Consider the following 27972-nt stretch of genomic DNA (forward strand, 5'->3'; position numbering starts at 1 on the left):
TAAGCTTATTTAATTTGCAACATTGTTTTCTCACTCAACAGTAAAAATAAAACAACATACAGTGTAAGTGTATAGTGTATACAGGTTGTCTGCACATTTCTAAAGTTCCAATTTAAGGACTTTTTAACACGGCTAAAATAAATAAAGAATAAGGCCTTTACTGTGTCAAAAGTAATAAAAAAAAACGAAACAATACAAAATTGTCAAACACTGGCCAAATTTTGAAAAATTACTTGAGAAAGAGGCAAACATTTAAAAAAAAAAAGCAGATTTACATGCTCAACACGTATGACGATTGTCTATTTTCACAATTTGTATGTGGAACCGAGTCAAACTAAATGTAATGCCCAAAGTCTTACAATTCCAAGTGCTTGTCAGGGTGGGGGGTCCCCAGTTCAAATATGATTATTTTGGGGGGTCGAGGTCTGAAACGGTTGAGAACCACTGGTCTAATCCTTAGAGGGCCTTACAATGGAAGCCAGTAGACGTGACTGTAATACCTCTGCACCTCGCAAGCCATACATCACACATGGTATCATGTACTGCAGCTTTGTGCTGCGTTTCAAGCTTGTAGATCTGCAACCTTTGATGCTTTTGTGCGATGCTGTAGTATGATCAAGAAAGGACATCCCTACTTCTAATTGATGCCGGGATCCATGGGGTCCGGAGCAGCATGAATAGGGTCTCACAGCACACGGCTGGTTCTACAGACTCCAACTTTAGCACACGGATAGTTCAGATTTGTGCCTATGATCTTAGCAGCTTCCCCTGCCGTTACTCTACTTGCACAATGTACAGTTGTACGAAACATTTTCTTTTTGAAGCGGTGAAAGCCGCTTCCAAGGAGTGGCTTTGTGTGTCCCGTGCATGCAGAATTGAGGATTGGTCAAGCTTCACATGACAATTTGGCCCTCTAGACTAAATCATTCATTCATTCAGAATTCATAAAAATATAGAACTAAAGCACATAGAAAGTATTGATCTAGAACACAGAATGTATAGATCTAGAACACAGATTTCATAGCTCTAGAACACATAGGATAAAAATTCACCGCTTCACTTCGAATCGAGGTTTGATTTTTTTTAATAGAACCGCTGATCCAACCAATATGCCCATATTGGGTGTATAATCCTACTGATGCCATCAGGGATCTCCATATTTGGGCATAAAAGGGACAAGGACTGACAGATACAGGGATCTCCATATATGAGCACATATGCGATTTACGTCACACTGACACGCACAGACTTAAGTCTTACTGATGCCATCAGGGATCTCCATCTATGGTCATAACATGCAAAAAGATATCGCTGGGCATTATGACACACAATGCCAAAAAGACTATTGTAAAGCTGCTTTCTCCTAAGCTCAATGGAGAACAAATGGCTCACTGATGAAGCCGGTCGATTTGATACGGTATTATGGCCAAATTCACTAACATCAGACCAGAGCTCTGGTCAGCCTGAATAAGATGTGAAACAGTTTTTAAACAACTTTAGTCTGTGTACGACCAGTGTGCTGTAGACAACTAGAGGGAAGAAAGAGGTAAACAGGATATTAAAGCTAGATCTTTCCATACTGCAAGAGACAAAGAAACGTCCAAATAACAGAAGCGGTGTTAATGAACCAATTTTCCAAGACTCAGGTCTCCTGTCCATACGCCTTCACATCTCAGGTCTTCCTCCACGAAAACATGAAGAGGAGCCACGACAGCCTCTACTGTCAAATGATGAGCAATGGACAGCTCCCCTCATCTTCCTCTCGGACTGAAGAGCTGGAGAGCTGTGTAACCAGCCAGAAACAAGGGGACACAGACCAAGCAAGATCTTGCGAGGGCTTCAACTCAGCCGGGAGCAGTAAAGACACATTTGATGACGTACCCAGGAAAGAAAACCTCACATGTGATAAGGGTTTCATTGAGGTATCGACTCCGATGAAACACCAGCATGTCCACACCAAAGAAAAATCTTTCCAGTGTAAACAGTGTGGTAAGAGTTTCAGTCAGCTAGGTAATCTGATGAATCACCACCGCATCCACAGTGGGGAGAAACCGTTTGTGTGTAAACAGTGTGACAAGGGTTTCAGCGAGTCAGGGGCTCTGAAGACACATCAGCGTACCCACACCGGAGAAAAACCCTTTGTGTGTAAACAGTGTGACAAGGGTTTCTGTGACTTTAGTTCTCTGAAGAAGCACCAGCGTGTCCACAGTGGAGAAAAGCCCTTTGTGTGTAAACAGTGTGACAAGGGTTTCAGCGAGTCGGGGGCTCTGAAGAGACATCGGCGTATCCACACTGGAGAAAAGCCCTTTGTGTGTAAACAGTGTGACAAGAGTTTCAGTGTGTTAGGGGCTCTGAAGAATCACCAGCGTCTCCACAGTGGAGAGAAACCCTTCGTCTGTAAACAATGTGAGAAGAGTTTCAGTCACTTATGTAACCTGAAGTCACACCAGCGTATCCACAGTGGAGAAAAACCCTTCGTCTGTAAACAGTGCAACAAGGGTTTCAGTCAGTCAGGTTCTCTGAAGATACACCAGCGTGTCCACAGTGGAGAAAAACCCTTTGTGTGTAAACAGTGTGACAAGGGATTCAGTCTTCTAGGTAACCTGGTGACACACCAGCGTGTCCACACTGGAGAAAAGCCCTTTGTGTGTGAACAGTGTGAGAAGAGTTACAGCGTGTTAACTAACCTGAAGATACACCAGCGTGTCCACCGTGGAGAAAAACCTTTCGTCTGTAAACAGTGCGACAAGGGTTTCTGTGACTTAAGTTCTCTGAAGAAGCACCAGCGTGTTCACAGTGGGGAAAAGCCCTTTGTGTGTAAACAGTGTGACAAGGGTTTCTGTGTGTTAAGTTCTCTGAAGAAGCACCAGCGTATTCACAGTGGAGAAAAAACTGTTGAAAACAGTGTGACACATAAGAGCTTCGACCAGTAAGATATTCTGATGACAAACCATCATCTCCACACTTCAGAAACAGAGTTTTCCACCAGATGGCACTGATCCATTAAGGCCATGCTTAAGCAGAACAAAAGCCGACGATCCAGATGGCTCAAAATATGCACAACTCGAGTTAATTTGATCACAAAAAGTTAGAATACGGAGATGAGGTTCTGCCCGATATGTTTTTTAATACATTCCCTCTCCTTTTCCAACTGCCAAAAGAGAAAATCAGCTCATGCACACTTGCATATGGTCTTGGTACATTATATACACCAGCAGTATTTTTTGCTGTAATCGCCACCTAAACTCAACGTGCAGTGGTGTAAAGCAGGGGTTTTCAAAGGGGGTGCCCAGGCACCATGGGGCAGTCCAGGGGTGCCTCGAGATAATGTGATAATATTTGGAATGCATGCTACGAGCCCCGAACCAGTATTTATTTCTTTTTTTCAAATGCAGCGCTGGTGCCAAGTAATGTGATTTACTCAATAAAACACAAATTCATTCAGATGTTGTCATCATCTTAAAATAATTAATAATAAAAAGTTTACATTTTTTCCAATCCAATCCAATTTGTGATAAAAATGTTTTAGATTATACTGTTATGTTAAAGGTAATAGTAAAGTATGCCATAAATATAAGATGCTTGGGGTGAAAATTACTTTACCCCTGGTGTAAAGTAACTAGGTACATTCACTTAAACGGTAGCTGACATAAAAAAAACTGCTATTTTATTTGCTAATATTAGATTTCATTGTGGGAATGCGGAATAAGCCAATCAAATTAATTTACTGTACTTTATTGTAAAGCTGCTTGCTCCTGAGCTCAATGGAGAACAAATGGCACACTGATTAAAGGGCCAGTTCATTGATGATGCAAAATTCATCATCATTTTTATGCTGAAATACAAAAATATCTCAAAACACAGATTGAACTAAAAAAATAACTCAGGATTGTGTTGATCTTGTGTCCCAAACAACAATAAAATAAGATCTGGTTGTCCCAGAGGTGAACTGGCCCTTTAAGCCGGTCGATTTGATACAGTATATGGCCAAATTCACTGATGGATGAACCGCAACTGTGTCTGTGCAAATCGGTGGTGTTAGGAATGATGTCAACGGTTTGTGTTTTGTGTGACATCAGACCAGAGCTCTGGTCAGAGTATATATCTAAGCTAAATCTTTCCAGACCGCAAGAGACAAAGAAACGCCTTCACATCTCAGGTCTTCATCCATGAAAACATGAAGACGAGCCACAACAACCTCTACAGTCAAAAGATGAGAAATGGACAGCTTCCCTCATCCTCCTCTCAGACTAAAGAGCTGGAGAGCTGTGTAACCAGACAGAAACAAGAAGACACAGACGAAGCAAGATCTTGCGAGGGCTTCAACTCAGCCGGGAGAAGTAAAGACACATTTGATGACATACACAGGAAAGAAAAACTCATATGTGATGAGGGTTTCATTGAGGTATCGGATACTCACCAGAAACACCACCAGAAACACCAGCATGTCCACATCAAAGAAAAATCTTTCCAGTGCAAACAGTGTGATAAGAGTTTCAGTCGGTCAAATTACCTGATGACACACCAGCGTATCCACACAGGAGAAAAACCCTTTGTGTGTAAACAGTGTGACAAGGGTTTCAGTGAGTTAGGTTCTCTGAAGAAGCACCACCGCATCCACACAGGTGAAAAACCCTTTGTGTGTAAACAGTGTGACAAGGGTTTCAGTGTGTTAGGTTCTCTGAAGATACACCAGCGTGTCCACAGTGGAGAAAAGCCCTTTGTGTGTAAACAGTGTGACAAGGGTTTCAGTGTGTTAGGTTCCCTGAAGACACATCAGCGTATTCACAGTGGAGAAAAACCCTTTGTGTGTAAACAGTGTGACAAGAGTTTCAGTGTGTTAGGTAACCTGAAGACACACCAGCGTGTCCACAGTGGAGAAAAACCATTTGAGTGTAAACAGTGTGACAAGAGTTTCAGTGCGTTAGGGGCTCTGAAGGATCACCAGCGTATCCACAGTGGAGAGAAACCCTTCGTCTGTAAACAATGTGAGAAGAGATTCAGTCAGTTAGGTCACCTGAAGGTGCACCAGCGTGTCCACAGTGGAGAAAAACCCTTCGTCTGTAAACAGTGCCACAAGGGTTTCTGTGACTTAGGTTCTCTGAAGAAGCACCAGCGTGTTCACAGTGGAGAAAAACCCTTTGTGTGTAAACAGTGTGAGAAGAGTTTCAGTGTGTTAGCTAACCTGAAGAAACACCAGCGTCTCCACAGTGGAGAAAAACCTTTAGTCTGTAAACAGTGCGACAAAGGTTTCAGTCGGTTAGATCACCTGAGGACTCACCAGCGTGTCCACAGTGGAGAAAAACCCTTCATCTGTAAACAGTGCAACAAGGGTTTCAGTCAGTTAAGTTCTCTGAAGACACACCAGCGTATTCACAGTGGAGAAAAACCCTTTGTGTGTAAACAGTGTGAGAAGAGTTTCAGTGTGTCAGGTCACCTGAAGATACACTAGCGTATCCATAGTGGAGAAAACCCCTTCTTCTGTAAACAGTGTGACAAGGGTTTCAGTGAGTTAGGTTATCTGAAGAGACACCAGCGTATTCACAGTGGGGAAAAACCCTTTGTGTGTAAACAGTGTGAGAAGGGTTTCTATGTGTTAAGATCTCTGAAGAGGCACCAGTGTATTCACAGTGGAGAAGAACAGTTGAAAACAGTGTGACACTTAAGAGCTTCGATCAGTAAGATTCTGATGACAAACCATCATCTCCACACTTCACGAACAGTTTTCCACCAGATGGCACTGATCCATTCAGGCCATGTTTAAGCAGAACGAAAGACGACGATCCAGATAGCTAAATAATATGCACAACTGTAGTTCATGTATTCACAAAAAGTTAGAATATATGGATGAGAGGTTTCTGCCCGGTATTTCTTTTTTTAATACATTTTCCCTCTTCTTTTCCAACTGCCAAAAGAGAAAGTCAGCACTTGCATATGGTCTCGGTACGTTATATACACCAACAGTATTTTTAGCAGTATTCGCCACCTAAACTCAACGTGCAGTGGTGTAAAGCAGGGGTTTTCAAAGGGGGTGCCCAGGCACCGTGGGGTCAGGGGTGCCATGGCGGCAGTCCAGGGGTGCCTCGAGATATTTGGAATGCATGCTACGAGCCCCGAACCAGTATCTCCTTTTTTTTTTTTTTTTTTTTTTTTTCAAATGCAGCGCTGGTGCCAAGTAATGTGATTTACTCCAATCCAATCCAATCCAACATTCACTTAAACGGCTGCTGACATTTAAAAAAATGCTTTTTTATTTGCTAATATTTAGATGTCATTGTAGGAATGCGCAATAAGCTAATCAATACATTTACTGTACTTACTGTACTAATGGTTATCCATTGTTGTGGGGCGAGGGGGCAGAGTTAAGCATGCATTTCATTATGTATCTGCAATACAGAAAGCTGGCTGGAGTGAAAATGCGAAGAAAAAAAAACTAGCAGTTGCAAAGTAAACTAGCATTTGCAGGCATAAACATAGGGTTGCCAACTCCCAGAGTTTCAAATAAGGGACACCTCCTTATACCACTGACGAAACTGAAATCGGGTATTTATCGGTTATAAAGTTGGCTAAAACAGGTATTTTCCTATATTAAATCATATTTTTCCTTTCACAATATTAATTCGGGTGTCTTTGGGCCAGCTATTACCTTAAAATCATGTAGTGTAGGCCTATATTTTATTTCTCTCAATTTTCCAAAACATATAGCCAGGTCTACCTGGTTCTCATGTGAACACTTTGGTTACCCAACACTAGTTTAATCATATTGGCATACAGTAATCACCATTAGGTTTTAAAAACAAAATCAACGCATGCTTACTGTATGTTATTTCACATACCAGCCAGTCTGGGGTCGCTTTAGTTGGCAGACAATACTACTGTAGTGCTCCCAGGAATACCATTCCATGGCTAATTTTCTGCTTGCTTTTCCCCCTTTTTTTAGGCTATCACCTATCATGGATTCATGTCTAATCTGTTTGTACACACATTTTTTTTAAGACATTAAACAATGTTCTGCCTACAAACAGCGCAGCACCTCACACAGCAATGGGATGCAGCTTGTCGTCTCAGAGGAGAGCAGAGTGGAAGTGGAAGCTCACTGACAGGCAGAATCATTTTATCAATTAAATCATCCCGTCATTCATATTTATCCCCCAACCTTAAAATATGGGATACGGGACACGTCTTTTAGTTTACAAAACGGGCCGATCCCGTATTTTACGGTTCAGCATGACTTTTCCCCCCGCTCATACAAACACTGTGTGTGTGTGTGTGTGTGTGTGTGTGTGTGTGTGTGTGTGTGTGTGTGTGTGTGTGTGTGTGTGTGTGTGTGTGTGTGTGTGTGTGTGTGTGTGTGTGTGTGTGTGTGTGTGTGTGTGTGTGTGTGTGTGTGTGTGTGCGGACAGAAAAATAGCCGAGCTACAAGCTCACAACATGCATTTCTTTCTCAGGAAGACCATAGTCATACAGTACATACTGTACGTTGCGCGCCGTTTCAAACTGTTTTCAGAGAGACCACGTGACTTACTGTATCATACTTTGATCATTTCCGTGTCATAGGAGCTTTAAGTACTGTACAATTTTGAGGCATTTGCACTTCACTTGAGTATTTCCAATTTCCAATACTTTTACTCCTCCATTACATCTCAGAGGCAAATATAATTTTTACTCCACTACATTTATTTGAAAACTAGTTACTAATTACTTGTAGATTTTGATTATTATTACAAAACATACATTAACCACTTCAGCCTTATATACATTTTGGACACTTGAAAATAGCCGACCTACAAGCCGACAATGCGTCGCAATGTATGTGACCCATTGTGAGCTTGTAGTTCTGCTATTTTCAAACAATCGATATACATTTGATAACTTGAAATGGGACATTCTGTATACTGAGTACTTTAACTTTTGGTACTTTAAGTACATTTTGATGCCAATACTTTTGTACTTTTACTCAAGTAAGCCCTCCTAAGAGACACAGACCAAACCAAGTAGATGTTTTGGTTGTTATTTCATCATGAACATTAGTGAGGACCAATTATAATGAAGAAAAGTGGTGAAGATGTCCTTTAAGTAAAACACTTGTGTACTTTCTCTACCACTGTCAACGTGACAGCTACTGTATATTAGCAATGACATAACTTAACGCCGGTGTCCTCCCCCTCCTCCTCCTCCTCCTCCTCCTTTTGTTCCTCCTCTCCTTGGCAGACGCTCCGTCCACAGAGCAGCAGGAGCTGTTCAACCAGAAGCTCCAGCAGTGCTGCATGCTGTTCGACTTCATGGACTCCGTCACGGACCTGAAGAGCAAGGAGATCAAGAGGGCCGTGCTCAACGAGCTGGTGGACTACGTGTCCACCAACCGGGGCGTGCTGGTGGAGTCCGCCTACCCCGAGATCACCAACATGGTGAGTGGAGTGAGGAACAGTCTTTAACCTGGGAATACTCTATTGGCTTGCAGAGTACATTATTCATTCGTGATGTCACTGATCACATGACCTCACAATCATCCTCCAGTTCTAGGCCTGCCTACACCAGGCCTGGAATGTCATCATTAAGGGCAAGGCCACTAATAGGCCTTTGGTGTTGTCCATTTTGGCCATCGAATAAAACAAGATTTTTGTCCATTGAAAGAATTAATAGAATTTAAAGGACAACTTTAGTTTTTTACAACAAGGGTTCATATTTTAGATTGTAATTAAATATAATAATTATTTCATTTACTTCTTTCTATTGTTTTAGAGATTCTTATTTCAGTGGTTGGAGCATGCGTATAAGTAGCTAAATATGTCATTTTACACAGAATAAGCCCATTTCCAAGATACAACGCAACCTTTCATGGTTGGATGGATGTGACTTTTGGGGGCTAGAAGTGTTACTGTAAAAAGAAACTGCTGGCTTATTGTATCTAAAAAGACATATTTAGCTGTTTTCGCATTAACTCATACAGTGCCAGGCGACTTTTAGAGCAACTTTCTCACTATGGAGTTCCCTGCCAAGCGACTTTGGGCGACTTTTACTTAGGAAATTTTTTTTTTTTTTTTTTTTTTTTTTTTTTTTTGGACCCAATTAAATCTAGTAAACATGATTTCAATCGCGATTTTGCATGTTCCACCCCCCATACAACCCCATCTTTCAAACATGGCAGCCATTTTTGTTTACATCTGAAGAAAACATTATGGCTGATAAATCATGAATGCCTGAACGGATTTCCAATCTTTTTTTTTTGTTTGAAAGCTGTGAACAGCCTGCACAAACATGGTGCATGATCTGTGCATGGGCGTGCATGATCTGTGCACTATAAATTACATGGGAGTCTATGGAGGCTTCTGGCACTAGTGCCACTCGAGGGGCATTTTAAATTGGCAGTAAGTGAGTTAACACTACATACAGTATCCCATGGTGCTTAGCTCAATTCACTGCTTTCTTCTTTCCGCTCCGTCCACTCGCCATCGTAAACAAGCAGCCATATTAGTCAGCGGTGGCTCTGAAGAAGTTAATTTTGGAGTCCAATGTGTTAATGACATAGTTTGATGTTGAGAATGGTATTCCCCGCGCTGGTGGAGTCATTGAAAAAGATCACCAACATGGTGGAGTGGAGTGCACTGTTTCCCACACTGGTTCGGGACCCATTTGTGGGTCGCGGACACATTTCTATGGGTCCCTTAATTTTTTGTTTCCCACATTTTAGTTTTTAATTTCAAAACATCTTCCAAAAAACATTCCCAAAAAAGCAAGAAGCAAATAGTCTCTCAAGTTCTTTAGTAAACATGAAATAAATATTCAGGTCAAGGTAACAGTTTTATCCAATCAGGGGAGAGACGAGTGAAAAAGTGGTGAGTAAAAAAAAGAGAAGTCAAAATTCGAAGTGGGACACTGTGAATTTAATTTAAGCTGAATCTTTGTGGGGTTCTCTCTCCTGACTGGATAAAATTGGTATCCTAACGTATATTCTGTCCACAGAAGAGCTGGAGAGATGGGGGGGAGTGTTGCTTCAATTGTGGTTGCAGCGGAGTAATTCATATCAAACTGGCGGCATCCTTGAAATAAAAAAGGTTAAGAATCACTGAGCTGCAGTGCATCAAAAACCAGACGACTCACAGCTGATGTGTGAGCTGTACCGACATCAGGCGGAAGTTCTGAGATGAGACCAGCTGGTGAAAAACAGCTGATTGAGATCAGAACGGCTCCAGCTTGATGAAAGAATTAGTAACAGCCATGGTACCACAGCTAGTTCCACAGCAATACATGACCACCCCTTCTTGTACAAGGCTAATAGGAGAAAAAGATTTCATTTGTTCCTCTGTTTTTCACAGAGATTTATTTGCAGACTAGAACATGACGCTGTTATATCAGAAACAAGCACGCACTTAGACAATAAAGGGCCGACACAAGGCCTGATAAAACTTTCCCACACACAACCGCTTTTAATCACATTCATCCTTTTGCCCTCGTCTGAACCTACTCTGCTGTGGATGGATGTCATCATACCAGGTGGATCTGTTTAAGTCGCCACTGTTCATTACTCTTCATTTACTGTCACTGGTTACGGTCAGGAGGTCTTTGGAAGTGGTCACTGCCACCTTGATCCACCTCCCTCACCGTCTTTGATGCAGTAACCTTTTAGGAAACGTTTAATTCAAGTCACTTTCCTCTCGTAGCACTTGTTACATAAGTACTGTGGCACTCATACGTCATTGCTCTCGGGCAGAAACCTCTTAAAGCCATAAAATAGCAGATTGACAAGCTTGTGAATCTGCAACACCCAAGTGCAACCCAAGCGCAACCAAACATAAAATGACTTGTCTTAATTCTACTGGATCTCCTCTTCACTACTAGTCCCTCCCTAACATGTTAGTCTAGATTAGTTGACAATTGTCAATATATGCTAGTCATAGTTTTATTCATCATAACCTTTTATTTAGTTTTCGTCAGTGAAAAAACATAGTTGACGAAAAACTTTCATCATAGTTTTAGACAACGAAATGAACACTGCCTGCTATCCTAGTTTCTTGTTGGTAATACGTGATTATTTACACTTCCGTTTGTTGACTAGGGATCATGACATGACACTCGTACGCATCTATACACACAATTTAAACCAAAAAACTTCAAATGTATTTATCATACTTCATTAGCTTCATTATGTGATCAACTGCACTGCAGTGTCTTTAAGTGTGAGTCATGCATTTTGCAGTGTGATATGCGGTAGCAGAACCCATGCTGGCTGTAATTCATGCTGGGCCATATTTAACCACCAACCCTATTTAAATAAATTATACAAAAAAATGAAAATAGCTGTTTGCTCACAACGCGTCACGTGGTATCGTTTAGTGAGCTTGTAGATCTGCTATTCTTTTGCCATTATGGAATATCGTCACTGTCTGGTGGAAACCTCGTATGTCTAAAACTTACTTTTTTCAGGATTCAAATTCGAAAATATATTAAAAAAATAGCAGATTGACGAGCTGCCTTTCAAGCTCGGAGATCTGCTGTATTTGATTTTGTTTTATTTTTTTGTGACGCTACAGTATGATCAAGTAGGGCATTCATTTACGAAAAAACACAAAAAGTTTAGATTTCGAGATTTGAGGTTTCTGCCCGACAGCAACGATGCGTTTCATGCATGTCCGCCATGTTGGCCTTTTTACTGTAATTTTAGATGATCTGTCCCGAGTCAGAGTGATTTCTCTGACGTGACTCGGGACAGGAGGACCTTTGATATAAGAGCAGTGGGCGTGGCATCACGGTCTATTTTCTGCAACCGACATTATCTGTCACGGACAATCATTTCTGCATCATGTGTGCTCCACGCTCCGGGGAACCTTTTTGAGTCCAAATGGCTCTCAGAAGAAAACGCTCTGCTGGGAACAGGTTTTTTTCTCTCTCATCATGCATGGTGGGGGTGGTGGGTGGTGCATGATCAAAACTGTGAACCATCAGCAAATCACTCCACGAAGGAGTGTATTTAAAGTGTGCAACTGTTGCATAAGACAGTGGTTCTTAACCTTTCCACGCTGCGACCCCCAAAATAGTTATATTTTAACTGGGGAGCCCCCACCCTGACGAGCACTAAGTGTTGAGGAATTACTTTTTGTTTAGGACAGTTCTATTGTGAAAATATCAGATCTACATGCTCACAACGCCTCGGGCTGCGAGGCATTGTGAGCATGTAAATTGGCTATTTTCACAATTCCTGCCTCTAATATTTGACAATTTGGCCAATGTTTAATTTGTCATTTTAGATGTATTATTACGGTAAGTCCTTAAATTGTCACTTTAGAAATGTGCAGATACCCTCTATACCAGGGGTGCCCACACTTTTTGGACTTGAGAGCTACTTTTAAAATGACCAGCTCGACATGATCTACCCACCCCGCAAAAGATTACCTGAGGGGGCTTTGGAATAGCGGCACACTGAACTGGAAGTGGTAGGTTTTCAGGTTCCTTGCACGGCTACTGACTCGCATTGGGGGGTTTGCCTAGAAGCCATGAAGGGAGCTGACAGGCCCTTCTGATGTCAATCAATCAAGTAACCTTAATTGACAGATGTCAAAAAGAGGGTTTTTTAATTATACTGTACATATAATTTTACTGTATTTTAGGGGCATGTCATGTGGTCTACCTGGACAGCCTTTGTGATCTACTGGTAGACCACAATCTACCTTTTGGGCACCCCTGCTCTATACACTTAACACTTATGTTGGTTTATTTACTGTTGAGTGAGAAAACAATGTTGCACATTAAGTTAATCATCTGGGGACCCCGCAAAATAATTTGGGGACCGACCCACAGGTTGAGAACCACTGGCATAAGACACAAAACATGTCAAAATAGAAATAATTTTCAGAAATTACAGGGTCTGATAGGATACAGAAGCTCACGTGTCATGACGCTACGCATAGTCGGCTGTTTTCCACGTTCTTCTTGCGGCCTTTCTTCATGAATGCCCTATTTCATAATTCATCGTATGGCAGTGTAATGCAAAGGTCTGCTTAAAAAGACAAATTTTTCCCTTTCTATGCCTTAAGCAACTTTTTTTGGCACCCCTATAAATATTTTTTTCACCCGAGGCACCCCTACAATATATTCATAATTTTCACTTCAAGCACCTTATATTTATAGCATATTTTAGCGATTATGTTGTGAGGAAAACAGGGGGTTTAAATAAAAAAGAAATAAAAAAAGAAACATTGGATCCATTTCCTGAAAAGTAAACTTTTTGGACATACATTGGTGTCAACCCCACAGCGGCAGTATATTTTTGTCCTATGACACACATCACATTATGGGGCTTAATTGGCCCAGGAATACCAAACAGGGCTTTAGCAACCAGGAAGAAGTTCACGGTGCTCGACAACACACTCGCTGCTGTGATCATCAAACACATCCTCGCCGCCAGATAAACTCAAATCAGCATCTTTGAATTGAATCAGTGGGGTTTGAATTAGCGCGCTCACCGCCAGCGAGAGCTCCGTCCCTCCAGAACTTTCTTTTGATCCACCTCTGTCATCCTTTCCTCTTCCCCTGCCGTGCCGCATGCACCCACCACCACCACCACCCCGCTGGAACGCATGCAGTCACAGTGAAAACAAACGTGACCTCTCCCTCTTGTCAATTAGGTTTAACCTACTTGGCAGGGTAAGCGCATTGAGCCTCGCACAGCGGTTGACATGATGAGACATGCATGTTGGGGTGTGTGTGTGTGTGTGTGTGGGGGGGGGGGGGGGGGGTGCTTAGGTTGGCAGGAATGGGCAGGCCAAATTGAGAGTTTCCACTGATTGCTTTGACGCAATTTCCTAGTTTAATACTTGTATGCCATCATGCCATCCTGCTCTCTGAAACCTGATTATATTTGTTTGAGCGCCAGTGTCCAACATAAAAAAAATATACAAGCTCACAACGGGTCCTACCGCGACGTGTTGTGACCTTGTAGATTGGCTATTTGGCCTGAAAGCACTTTAGGTTACCACATTTTAGGAAACCTCACTTATCCCCCTGAGAGATGTATATGTTACCGGATGTTTGGGTAACTCAGGACGTTCTATGTAAGAGCGCTTGTTTTGTCGTTCACCACACACCAATCACCACCAGGTGGCGACGACAGCCCATAGAGTTATAATGCGACAGCCATTCACTAGTGAAGGCGCTGACGTCACTCGTTTGCGACTCTTTCTTTATTTACTAGCCTAGCCTAGCCTAGCCTAGCCATTAGCTCCATTGTAGTCACTTGGACAGGGCGTTTATCGTGGGCTTGCCCAGGCCTTACGGCCTGGGCATAAATATAACGATTGCATTCACCACGGCTTCGTAACTCGCGCGGCGCTCCGCCGGCCGCGCGGCCCTGGCCCGCTCTTCGCGGCCACTCGCACCTGCGGTGCTCGGGGCGAAGAGCAGGACCAAGGTCCGCTGGCCTGCGCGCCGCTTGCAATGTCGTGGACAATCGAGCGGCTCCGTTCCGCCCCGTGCTGCACGACGAGTGCTCCGTTTCTCGACCGTCCTGTTTCTCTAACAAACCGTGACATATACATAAACACATGCACGTGTCTGCAAGTTAATGCATTACACCAGAGGCATCTCGTGGCCCACTCAGCCTGCAGAACAGACACTTGTATGTCGGTTGGGCTGTCACGATTATGACATTTTACACGACGATTAATTGTCACTCAATGGCGATTAACGATTTAATTGTGTTTTTCTCGCTGACAATTACATTTCTGTTTGGCTTTTAGGCTTTGAAGTTGCACATGGCAGATATGACACATAACCGTAATATACAAAGAAATGAATGACATATTTGACAACTTTATACTTCAAAAAGAACATTCATAGTGGAAATAGCCGATCTACAAGCTCACAACGCGTCGCGATGCGACACGTTGTGAGCTTGTAGATCAGCTATTTCCACTATTTTTGAAGATATTTGAAAATATATGAACGTTTTTTCAACATGGAAACGATTATGACGATTAGGACAGAATAATTGGGATTATGTCATAATTGCAATTAGACGATTATGTAATAATTGTTACAGGCCTACAGAGTGGTCTCGGTAAACAGCCAGGACGGACCACCCTGGCCTGTTGCACGTCTACCTGCAGGCCAGCAGACATGGATTACCCTGCTGTCCCTCGAAGGCCAGCGGTGGGTGACTCACAGTGTTTAGAAGCACAGTGTTGCAGCCACTGCTGCCCAGTGATTCAGCACGTCGTGCAGATTACGTACGGCTGAATAGGAAAGAATGTCAGTGTGTGTCTCTGTGTGCGCTCTGCTGAGTCGAGACCTCAGATTAGCTGCCGGCCCAGACGTAATAATAATCCCAAATCATACCTTCCATCCAGGGACATGCTGGGCCCCTGATTCAGCCCGGGAAAAAGAGTTGTAGAGGCCCTCATTGCGCGCTATCTATAGCGCTGCTACTACTCAAAGATTTGCCATTTCAGATCATGAGTTATGATTATATTTCGTCATTGTCGGGTGGAAACCTTGTATGTCCAAAGCCATTTTAAAAGTGATTTAAACTAGTGAAAACAGCCGATCTACAAGCACACAAAGCTTTGCACACGAGGCGTTGTGTGCTTGTAGATCTGCTGTTTTCACTACTTTTGTGCGACAGCCTTGTATGATGAAGCAGGGCTTTGCTTTGCGAAAAAATGTACAAATTTGAAACTTGGAGATACGAGGTTTCTGCCCGACAGTGACAATTTACTTTGTTGGCCGAATGGCCGCCCAGCCCCCAAAAGGGAACGAAGGCCGACATTTTTTGAGCGGTGGTCACAACGCTCCTATACGTGGCCGTGTGTGTGGGTATGTCTCCGTGTCTGTCTGTCTGTCTGTCTGTAGCCTGTCAGTACCTTTTTTGACCACACATGTAAAGGGAGGGGCGCTGTTGTTCAGGCCAGACCAGACACACACACACACACACACACACACACACACACACACACACACACACACACACACACACACACAGGATGGATACCAGTGGCGGCCTGAGTGACATGCATTTTATTATTAATATTTTGTTTAATATTGTTTTAATATTTTTGGAGCTGTGTGAAACACAGGCTCCCTATACGTGGCCGTGTGGGTCTGTCTGTCTGTCTGTCTGTGTGTGTGTCTGTGTGTATGTAGCCTGAACTTCCTAAACTTCGGCACGCTACTAGTCCCACAGTTTTGCCACCACACACTCGCGCCATATGTCAAATCGACCGGCTTACTCGGGAATCGTGGGCTAGTAACTTGCTAAGAGAAAGGTTCTATAGTTTAATTGATATTAATTTATTAGTGAATTAATTTTCCCCATTGACTTATAATGGGAATCGCAAAAACTCACATTCAATTATTTGTCTCTCGCAAACCATAGGGGCTAGAGTTTCAAGACTTGGAGAGGAGGTTCATAATGATTTCAAGGATTAAATAAAAAATAATTGTGTCATTTGGCCGCATGGTGGCGCCATAACACCCCACTTTACGTTTTGGCCTGTAACTCTTGAACCGTAGGTCGGAAAATTAAAAATATTTTTTCCCTGGATTCCTTGGGTCATGACGCATCTCCCCATATAGGCCACGCCCATTTGCGCCATGATAGATTTTCCGCCATCTTGAATTTTCTCCAAAACACACTTTTTGCTCCTTTTCCTACATATTTTCTTCAAATGTCACAAAAATCGGTACACATGATCCACACACACACACACACACACACACACACACACACACACACACAGCTCCACTTCACACGGGTGTGATTTTTATTATATATATATACAGGTATATATATATATTTGTTTTGCTGTTGCGCAGCCTCCACGACCACCGCTCAGTTCACACAGGTGTGATTTTTTTTTTTCCTAATGGCTGGCCTGGACCGGCAGGGAATGAACCGGACGTTCGGGAGTTGTCCCGCTTTTCCCAATGGCCAGCATGTCCCTGCTTCCAACATTGACTCGGAGGGAAAAACAGTCAACCTCGTAACTTCCAACACTGAATGACTCAGGGAAGACAGGCAACCTCTCTGTGTGTCTGCTGTGTGTGGTTAGCAGACAGTTTGCATATTGAACTGCAATGTTCACACAATCTACAAGTTTGCAGATGGACATAAATGCATCCGGCTGAGAGTCAAATGAGATGGTCAGGCATATGTTTTATTTCTCATTTCTGTTCCATGCACAGCCGTTCTCATCACCTTTTTCGGGGGGCTTCTTGTTTTTTTCAACCTTGCCATTTTGGGGTCTGTCATTATAGGTAAATATTTTATTTATGGGTGGGGAAAGTGGGCTTAAGTGTTAAAGTTTTGCTACTTATTTTCTGTGGCCAAAGGCAACCTCATCTGTGTGTTGAACAATGCCAAGGACACTAGCTGTCTTGTCTTGCTATTTCTTTTACTATTTTGAAAAAAATGAAAAAAAATTAACATTTTTAAATGGGTCAAATAGCCGATCTACAATCTCTTTGTAGCTATTTTCACAACTTTAAAATGTTCTTCCAGCACTGCAAGTGCTAGGACAGTGGTCAAACTGTTGTCTTACTTGATTACTCAAATGTATTATTGATTTTGCTACAATGTCTGAGGAACCAGAACAAAATATTGTTTTACTCCTTGTCGTCCTTGAACTTGTTACCTTGATCCTGTTAACAAGCCTTGGCCTGTCCCCCATATTCATGCATCCTGATCCGGTCCCCAAACAGCGTCCTGTTCATAGATGTAAAAATCAAACCTCGGTTCGAAGTGACGCGGTGAACTTTTATACTAAATGTTCTAGAGCTACGAACTCTGTGATCTATACATTCTTCCAATTCTGAATGAATGAATGATTTTATCTGGAGGGCCGAATTGTCATGTGAAGCTTGACCAATCCTCAAAGTATGGTCTCATTGGACATTTTTAATCATCCAATCATCAGACCGGGATGGACATTACACACATAATATTCTGGATGTAAGGGACAGATAAAACCTGTTCATTCTGGACTGAAATGACCATATATGGACATGAACGGGACACACAAAGCCACTCCTTGGAAGCAGCTTTCACCGCTTCAAAAAGCTAGATGCCTCATCCGCCGCTGCTGTTCATTGGAGCGACGTGCAACAACTGGAGGCTGGACGTCTGGGAGTGCCGGAGACCACGCTCACGCTGCCAGTCAAAGTGACTACTGTAGTGGGAGAAATATGTGAAAAAGGTGTTCACTTCCGGCAGAAAGCGTGAAAATTTGCACCTAGGGGTATTTTTGTGCGCTGAATTCAAAAATTGACGGTCCCAAGCACTTTTCTCAAATTAACTTTTCTCTCATTCACTTACAGAGCAGGAGTCTTCAACAGTGGGCCCGGGACCTATAGGGGGTCCTCAGAGTTACTACAGGGGGTCCTCCAAATCTTTGTGTGATAGAAGCTTTTTTTTCTCCTTTTCTATATTAACCACTGGAACCGTTCATATTCTGAGAACCGTCGCCAAAAATAGCAGATCTACAAGCTCTCAACGGTCAACGCCTCGCAGCGCGAGGCGTTGTGAGCTTGTAGATCGCCTATTTTTGGCAAAGAGGTTTGGTGTAGAGGGGAAAAAGAGCAGACTAAGAACAGAGTGAAAGGTAAAGTTTATTAAGTATTGACGGTTCATGTGGTTAAATATCTGAAAATACAAATTGACATGAATCCAAAACACACCGATGATCATGCTGTCAAACGATGAAACTATATGGAATCTATGAGAAGATTGTGGGGGCCCCTGCTTCATCTCTCTCTCGACTAAGGGGTCCTTTGCCTGAAAACGTTGAAGACCCCTGCAACAGAGCTTTATTGGACTGCTTCCATCCAGTTCCGTTTGCACGGCTCAGCCTGTTCTTAGAGGCTGCGTACGAAAAGACCAGACCCCACCTGCCAACTTCCCAAATGTATGTGTGACGCATGTGGGAAAGACCGGAAACGATCGGTCGCCGAGTCCCGCGATGGATATACCCCAGAGCCGAAGGAGGCATCTACCTTTCTATGTCTATGGCCCTGTTGGTGTGGTGGTGGTGTTGGGTACACAGCAGGTTGACTGGGTTCCAGTGTAACAGAGGGTTCATAATGACGACGTCCCCAATGACTCCCCATTGTATCCGGGTGTTGCATGTCAGCAACATTAGACCCTTTGGCAGCTGCAGCTGCGCCTTCACAGACACAGGCCAGGTGGAGACTCTCTTCACTCTCTGGACATCGGAGCAAAGCATAGTACTTTTACTTAAGTAAAAGCATCAATACTGCGTAAAAATACTGTGTTGTTACAAGTAAAAGTCTGCAATACAAAAGTTACTTGAGTTAAAGTACAAAGGTATTGGCATCAAATGTACTTAAAGTACCAAAAGTAGAATGTCTGCAGAATGTCCCATTTCATAACTTTTCGAATGTCCAAAATATATACAAATCTTTTGAAAATGGCAGCTTTACCAGCTCACAATCACAATATTAAAATGGAGTAATAATATTAGCCTCTGAGATGTAGCGGAGTAGAAGTAAAAGTACAGAAAATTGGAAATAATCTAGTAAAGTAAAAATATCTCAAAGATGTACTTAAGTACACTACTTGAGACAAGTACATGTACTTAGTTACTGTACACACCACTGCTGGACATCACATGGTAATGAAGAGATGGCCGGTCCATTATTATGCTGGCTGGGCCAGCTATGCTTTGATCATTGAGCCTGTTGAGAGATTACATAAACAAGACAGGTTTTTCATCTATAATGGAACCACCAGGTTTACAGTACCTTCCTTTGGCCCCCGCTCTGTTGCAATTAGAGACATTATGTTATATTAAAAAGAAATAGCTTCTCAAACCGTTTTTGATTGAATTGGCCCTTTCATGTGTGACAGGGACATGAGGGGGGAATGGTTTGAGGATGCTTGAGCCATTATTCCCTTTTATGTTTCATCTCTCTCTCACTCACACTCTTTCACACACACACACACACACACACACACACACACACACACACACACACACACACACTCGGGTGCACGCACACACTATATTTGGCAAAGAAGTTTGGTGTTGAGGGGGAAAAAAACAGCACACCAAGACAAGTACAAAGCCCTCTCCGGTCAAGTATAGAGGGTTTAACTGGTTAATATAGCTGGTCATCATAGAAGTGTACAAGCCTCTGTGTAGTACTAGGACACCATGGGGTGAATAACCTTAGAACCTGTAGACAGCTGGCCTCCTAATAAGATGAAGTCTCAAGTCAAAAGGCTAGCTACACAACGTTCACATTAAGCGTTCTATATTAGGGCACCGGTGTCACCGTAGTAGTGTGTGAAAAGGCTTTTACAGACGGAAGAAACCAATAAGCAGTTTTAATCTAATCTGCTCATCATGTCTATAATGTTGCGATGGGCGGTGAATATGAAGGGACCATAGATGATTATTGCGACCGTAGGTCGCACTTAGTATGAAAACCTGCGGATCATGTGCGTGCGTCACTCTAAGCCCCATATATGGACATATTGTGATAGTCTCATGTGGTCTATGACGTCAGACATCTCTGATGTCAGATGTCATCTCCATATTTGGGAAAATATGGTCCAACTTAAACAACCAACTTAAACAACCAACTGCAACGCGAGTCACACTTGAAAATGAGTTCCGTGTTTGTCCCTTTTATGCCCATATACAGTATGGAGAGTCCTGATGTCATGAATTAAGCCCATATCTGGGAATGCCCATGTATGGACATATTGTGTCAGTCTCTGTTGTTTCAGCGCGACCTCGCTTCTCACCCTTTGGGAGTCTTACTGGTTAGTAATCTATGATTATGTTGCTTCAGTAGAACTGGCACAAGGTGTACACACTTTTTATTGTTGTATTCCATTTTCACATATGACATGCCGAAAGTAGGGACGCCAGTTTTAAAGTTGTTGCAGCTCTTTCAGTCTCTCTTCGTGTTCTGTACATCATTCAACATTCCTGCGTTCCTGTCATGTTGAGTGTTGACTGGAACACTGAAAAGGGCATGCCTAACGTGTGTGTGTGTGTGTGTGTGTGTGTGTGTGTGTGTGTGTGTGTGTGTGTGTGTGTGTGTGTGTGTGTGTGTGTGTGTGTGTGTGTGTGTGTGTGTGTGTGTGTGTGTGTGTGTGTGTGTGTGTGTGTGTGATAACGCGCGCTGAATTACATAACCCATTGTTTTGCACTATGCATGTCAAGAGACCTAGACCATTACAGCACACTGACAATTGTTATGGGTGGCCAATGGGCATAGAGTCATTTGTCGAATATTTCCTAGGAAATCTGATATTTCTTTTGTTCATCCTTAAATGTGTCACTATTACTATTTTAAAACATCCATTGTCACAACTAGACTTAAAGGGGAAGACCACCCATTTTCAATATTGAACTATGTCATTAATATACCTTAGAGGAGTTGAGTGGAAATAGAAAAAAAAGTTCCCCCGCTTTTGTGTTGCCTAGAACTGGAAGATTGATTTTGGGGTTTGTATTGTAAAGTACAACAGTGTGATGTCATCACATTGACATAGTTCAAAATTGAAAATGGGTGGTCTTCCCCTTTAAGGTCAGGCTGGGCAGGACCTACAGTAGCTGGTTGAGTGTCTAAATGGGAGTACCAGAACTTTGTGGAAGTACCACCCAGGGAATTGACACTGAGGCTCCGTGAATGAAACAAGCGTTGTGATTTGTCAAAAAAGGTTGTTTCCGGGGGATAATGGCATAGTTCAACCCCAAAATGTATTTTTCTATCGATTACTCACCCCATGGAGACTTGAAATCATGGATATATTTTTTTGTGTTTGTCGCATTCCTAAGCCAATAGTTTGAGGAGACTCTTTGTGTCTCCATTAGAGTTCTCAAATTCTGCCCGAACCCGACCATACCCGAACCCGACCCGACATTTAGGGTAGGGTAGGGCCTAAAATGTATGCTAATTAGTCGGGCCGGGTAGGGCTCGGGCTCAATGAAAAAAGAAAAGATATTTTTTATTATTATTTTATTACTATTACTCTGTGATAGAGTAATGAGAACCCGACCATACCCGAACCCGACCCGACATTTAGGGTAGGGTAGGGCCTAAAAGGTATGCTAACTAGTAGGGCCGGGTAGGGCCTCGGGCCTGCCCATTTAGGGCCCAGTTAGGGCCGGGCCTTAATTTTCATGCCCGTTGAGAACTCTAGTCTCCATAGGGCAGGGGTTTTCAAAGTGGGTGACGGGGCACCCTGGGGTGCCGCGACGGCAGTCCAGGGGTGCCGCGAGATCATTTGATAATATTTGGAATTTATTTGGACACTTGAAGAAATATTTAGTATCGTTTTAAACTAGAAGTACAAAGTTATTTTCTGTCAGTTCTAACCAAAATGGCTGTTATCTCAACGGTTTTGGACATACAAGGTTTCCACCCGACAACGACGATATGCTATAAATATAAGGTGCTGGGAGTGAAAATTATAATGTAGGGGTGCCTCGGATTAAAAAAATATTGATGGGGTGCCCTGAGACAAAAAAAATGGGGAACCCCTGCCATAGGGAACCACTGCTGGTCATAAAATGATTGCCTCAGGAATGCGACAAAACCAAAAACATATCCAATTGAATTCCAGTCTCCATGGGGTGAGTAAATCGATAGAACTCTCCCTTTAAGCAGTTCTTCAGACTGGATGCATTGCTTGTGTGTTGAGAGTGAGCCTTAGACTTCCAGTGGCTCTCTGTTGGGTACGGTAGGCATCATGTAGGGCATAATGCCCCGCTTGGCTACGCACAGGGACATAGGAGTAGCATGACCTAAGCACCCCTGTCCAATGAGGTGCTTCACACCAGGGGAAGGCAAAAAGCAATATAGCAATGAGAACGAACAGGGGAGAGTGGCTCCTGTTTTATTCATCTGCCTCCACATCTGCCAACGGGATGCTGCGAAGCAATTTGCTGTAGACTGGTGGGGTGGCTTGTGCTGCTGTGTTCAGCACCGTAGCAGCGGACAAAGCTACATAACAAGCCTACTGTAGCGGTTCTTTCTCAATCTTCTTTTTTGGATCCGGGCCCACTTGACAATCTCAGTAGAGATGCACAACGTTGACATTTTGGCCGATGTCGATATCCGATAATATGCAAGGTGAAATCGGCTGATACCGATATATTGCGTTATGTATATTTATATTGAGCTCATTGCAGACTTTTTTTGTTTTCTTTTCATATTAATTAACATTAATGGTCACATTATTATTCCGTCTATCAGTGAAAACTAGCCCTTACCCGTTCAAAGATATGAGCTCTGAAATGATGTGCAGTGTGTGGGTTATGGGGTGCACTGTGGGTACACAGTATATGAAGGATGGAAAGTAACTTTAACTGGTGCTTACATGATAATATGTAGGAGCATCAATGTAAGAAATACCCGTTTCGTTTGGCTATAGACTATAGAGATACTGTGTACTACTACTGATCTGCATGATTTTTGGACAACAATCTGTAACAGGGCCATGACACTCCCCCCCACCCCCCCGCCTGCGCGTGCACACACACACACACACACACACACACACACACACACACACACACACACACACACACACACACACACACACAGAGCTGGTTAAACATGTTGACTCATGCTAGATGCAGAATAGATAGGCCTCATGCTAGATGCAGAATAGATAGTAGATGCACCATAAAAATGCTAATATACAGCATACGATTTGTGAAAGTGACAAACGGGCTTCACAGTTATGTTAGGTGTGTTCATATGCTAATGGTGATGCGATTTCAGATCAATTGCTCCAGCCACTGAGGAGAAACGCTGTTTCAGACAGACAGACAGACAGACAGACAGACAGACAGACAGACAGACAGACAGACAGACAGACAGACAGACAGACAGACAGACAGACAGACAGACAGACAGACAGACAGACAGACAGACAGACAGACAGACAGACAGACAGACAGACAGACAGACAGACAGACAGACAGACAGACAGACAGACAGACAGACAGACAGACAGACAGACAGACAGACAGACAGACAGACAGACAGACAGACAGACAGACAGACAGACAGACAGACAGACAGACAGACAGACAGACAGACAGACAGACAGACAGACAGACAGACAGACAGACAGACAGACAGACAGACAGACAGACAGACAGACAGACAGACAGACAGACAGACAGACAGACAGACAGACAGACAGACAGACAGACAGACAGACAGACAGACAGACAGACAGACAGACAGACAGACAGACAGACAGACAGACAGACAGACAGACAGACAGACAGACAGACAGACAGACAGACAGACAGACAGACAGACAGACAGACAGACAGACAGACAGACAGACAGACAGACAGACAGACAGACAGACAGACAGACAGACAGACAGACAGACAGACAGACAGACAGACAGACAGACAGACAGACAGACAGACAGACAGACAGACAGACAGACAGACAGACAGACAGACAGACAGACAGACAGACAGACAGACAGACAGACAGACAGACAGACAGACAGACAGACAGACAGACAGACAGACAGACAGACAGACAGACAGACAGACAGACAGACAGACAGACAGACAGACAGACAGACAGACAGACAGACAGACAGACAGACAGACAGACAGACAGACAGACAGACAGACAGACAGACAGACAGACAGAAAATTATATGTTTGATATACCTTATTATAATTATTATTTGAAAACTCATTTTTCTAAGTTGTAAAGGAAAAAAATACCAGGACTGTAATTATTTAGCCCCCGGCCCACAGGTTGAGAGCCGCTGGCCTGTACTGTACATGGATGGCCAGTCTACGTTGTTGTTGCTGTGTCTGTCACCAATGAGAGTATTGTTCAAGCCAAACCGTCCTAATGAACAGCACAGGGAACTGGTTACTGGCAAGAGTTAGTTACTCTTCCATTTATGGAACAGAGCTGAAATTGTGGTTCGAGAGAGAGAAGGGGAGCGGAAATGGTAAAAGAAAAAAAAAACACTAAAAGCGCTGATACAATTTAAGGCTATAGCTCATTTTTGATTTGTAGCTGTATATCCACATACATTATTAGGCTACACATAACACATATCATAAGACCAGCAGATACTATATGGGGTTAAGCGTAAGGTGCAAAAGTGGTAACACATTGGTAGGTCCACAGGTGCAGTTTAGCATGTTTAGACATAAGGTGAAGAAAAAAAAAACATAAGAAACACAAGAAAATAACTTCAAATAAAAAGAATTGCAAAAGAAACCTAGCTGAAAACGTGTTTGGAGCTTGTGGATCTGCTACTTTTGATGCTTTTGTATGACGCTGTACTATGATCAAGTAGGGCCTTAACTCAACCAAAAAAATACCCCTTTGTACCCCTTCCTTGCCATGCCCGAGGAACCCGAAGATTTAATAAGCTTTAATAAAAAAAATGTTTTATCGAGACGGAACTAAAATAGGCCGGAACTAATGCTCTGTGATCGGTTTCTACACGGACACATTATTGAGCGGACCAGTTAACATTGAGACTTATGGATCAATTGAAAAACTAGAATTGAATATTTCAATAATAACGTTTTGTTGCTTGTTGTTTTCTTAATGTGTTAAGCCGCAGGGGGTCCGGGGGGGTAATCTGCCTAAAATGTATGGCACAAAATGACAATGATTGTGCCTAGTGTTCACCCACCAAATGTCAGCTAACCCCTGGAAATGCACAAATGATATGTATTTGGTCCACGGAGCGGCTCCATGGCCTGCCCATCCCAAAATATTTTGTTCCAGGGACCCCCAGAAGTAAATATTTGAGTTAACAAGACTGACCTATGACTGTCTTGATCCAAGGCTAAACAAGCGAAGCTTAAACCAGCGCCCTCCAAGTTACACCACTTTTTATGTCAAGGACCCCTAAATTGACACTTATTAGCCAATGGACCACCATGAATCACTGCTGAATCACCATGCCCATGTTAGTTAAAAAAAAAAAAAAATCTCATGAGGCCCCCAGCCTGTGTGGGGCCCCAGGCGTAGGGTTGGGTATCGTCAGCGATACTTTTAATGGTATCGATTCAATGACGTCGATACTATCGGTATCGGTTCACGTAAAAACAAACGATACCTTGTTTCGATACTTTTGAATGCACCCCTTGCCGGTCGCATCTGTAAAATTGGGCTACTGAGAGTTTAATGACTGCTTTAGTAGGCTACACTCGTTACTGTGAAAATAGCCAAGAATAGCCTATAATGTTTATTATTATGATAATGATCCAACGTCTATAAAATAGCCCATAGAAAAAGGCAAATAATAATTATAATAATAATAATAAATAAAAAGTATCGAAAATGGTATCGAAAAAGGTATCGATTAAAAGGTGAACGATACCCATCCCTACCCAGGCGGCTGCCTATTTTGCCTGTATGGGCTGCACGGCCCTGAAACTAAGACTAGCCTACCTCCTTTATTTATTATGCACCCAAATACCCTTCATGAATTCATGATGGCCCTACACTGTATCTTTTTTGCAATTATTCTTGAGTTAAATTGTCCCGTTAGAAATCTAATCCACATGACTGGCATAGCAGAAATAATAGAACAGAGAGAGGGGAAGAGAAGGGGAGACTTGTGGGTATAATTATGCTCAGCTGCAGTTATTTTGTTACTAGTGACAAGAGGAAAACCTAAACATGCATTGCGTTCTACCTTTTCTTTGCTGACATCATTCCTGAAAATTGTGGGGCCCCCCTGCGAGGAGGGGGGTGGGGGCCCTTTTGCAAATGATGACGGAGTTATATCTGTTCAATGTTATATGAGTCATACATAAAGGTTTCCTATATAAATAAGCTGAAAAGCTTACTAGGATCTCCTTTTAGTTGACCTTGTACCAGTGAACTGTACTGTCATGAAACTGTACCTTTTCCTATGCAAACTTCTAATAAAGTCTTCAATCAATCAATCTCTCTGGAAGAAGTTGCACATGAACTCTGCTGGCGGACTGAGGCGCTCCAACACGACCACTAGCTAAATGCTGGGTGCAGTAAATGTATTTATCTGCATACAGCCCAATGAGCCCATAATATTAACAGCTACATGTTTGCTCCAAACATTCTGATGTATATTTCAGCCAAAGTGCCAGTGGTACAACATTAGTACTACAACAACAACAACAACAACAACAACAACAACAACAACAAAGAGAGAGAGAGAGAGGGTGGATTACCTTTCTGTGCTCTTCTTTTTTGGGAAACAAAACATATATTCCTTTCTTGGTAAGGGAAAGCTAAAGGAGTGCTCATTAACTACATTCCACACAGCTGTGTGGAGACTGGGCCAGCAGGCGGGGGAGGGGGAGAGAGAATTAGACTGGAGCAGTAGGGAGCATTTGGGTGTGTGCTGTGTGGGGGCCCCCTCTGCTGGAGGCCCCCCTGCATTGCGGGGGTTGCGTGCCCCTCCCCTACGCCACTGCACACAGTGCTGCAAACTGTGCAAAGTGCATGATGATACTCGTCAATTCTGCGCTTCTTTATTAACTCATTTACTTTGCTCCATTGTTGGCTAAATGACGTTTCGTTTCGGCGTCTTTTGGGCAAATCTGAGCTGCAGTTCATCTAACTACTCTCGCCGTGGTTTCAAATAGGGAAATTAAGCGGCGCCTTTCTAATACGGCGACGTGAGGCGGGACTACGGCTGCTATGACGTAATCGCCGTTGCGGTCCAAACCGCTAAGCTCACAGCCGGCGGCGACGGAACCAACAATACACAACGCCACCGCCTGGCGGTGGTAAGTTACTTTACACCACTGTCTGCAACAGCAAGCATGATGGTTCCCAAACTTTTTAGCCCGTGAACCAAGAGACATTACTACCCTGTACCAAACAAGTAGTGAAAATAGCAGATCTACAAGCTCACAACGAGTTGCTTCGCACTGCGTTCAGTGCGTTGTGACCCATACAACGTGTCCGCCGCATCGGTCCAGACCCCAGTGTTAGGAAACAGCTGGT

At 43.0% G+C, this 27972-nt stretch overlaps 1 protein-coding gene across 1 annotated transcript in view; it reads left to right on the plus strand.

The window, feature by feature from the left end:
* Nucleotides 1-27972, plus strand: part of ppp2r5a (protein phosphatase 2, regulatory subunit B', alpha isoform) — a 111209-nt gene that overhangs the window by 37670 nt on the left and 45567 nt on the right. Inside the window, exon 2 of the mRNA XM_080743983.1 lies at nucleotides 8212-8408. Within this exon, the coding sequence (XP_080600109.1) occupies nucleotides 8212-8408 (197 nt within the window). The remainder of the gene's footprint in view (nucleotides 1-8211; nucleotides 8409-27972) is intronic.

Source organism: Nannobrachium achirus (assembly GCF_963921795.1).
Source record: "Nannobrachium achirus genome assembly, chromosome: 16".
Classification (NCBI taxonomy): domain Eukaryota; kingdom Metazoa; phylum Chordata; class Actinopteri; order Myctophiformes; family Myctophidae; genus Nannobrachium; species Nannobrachium achirus.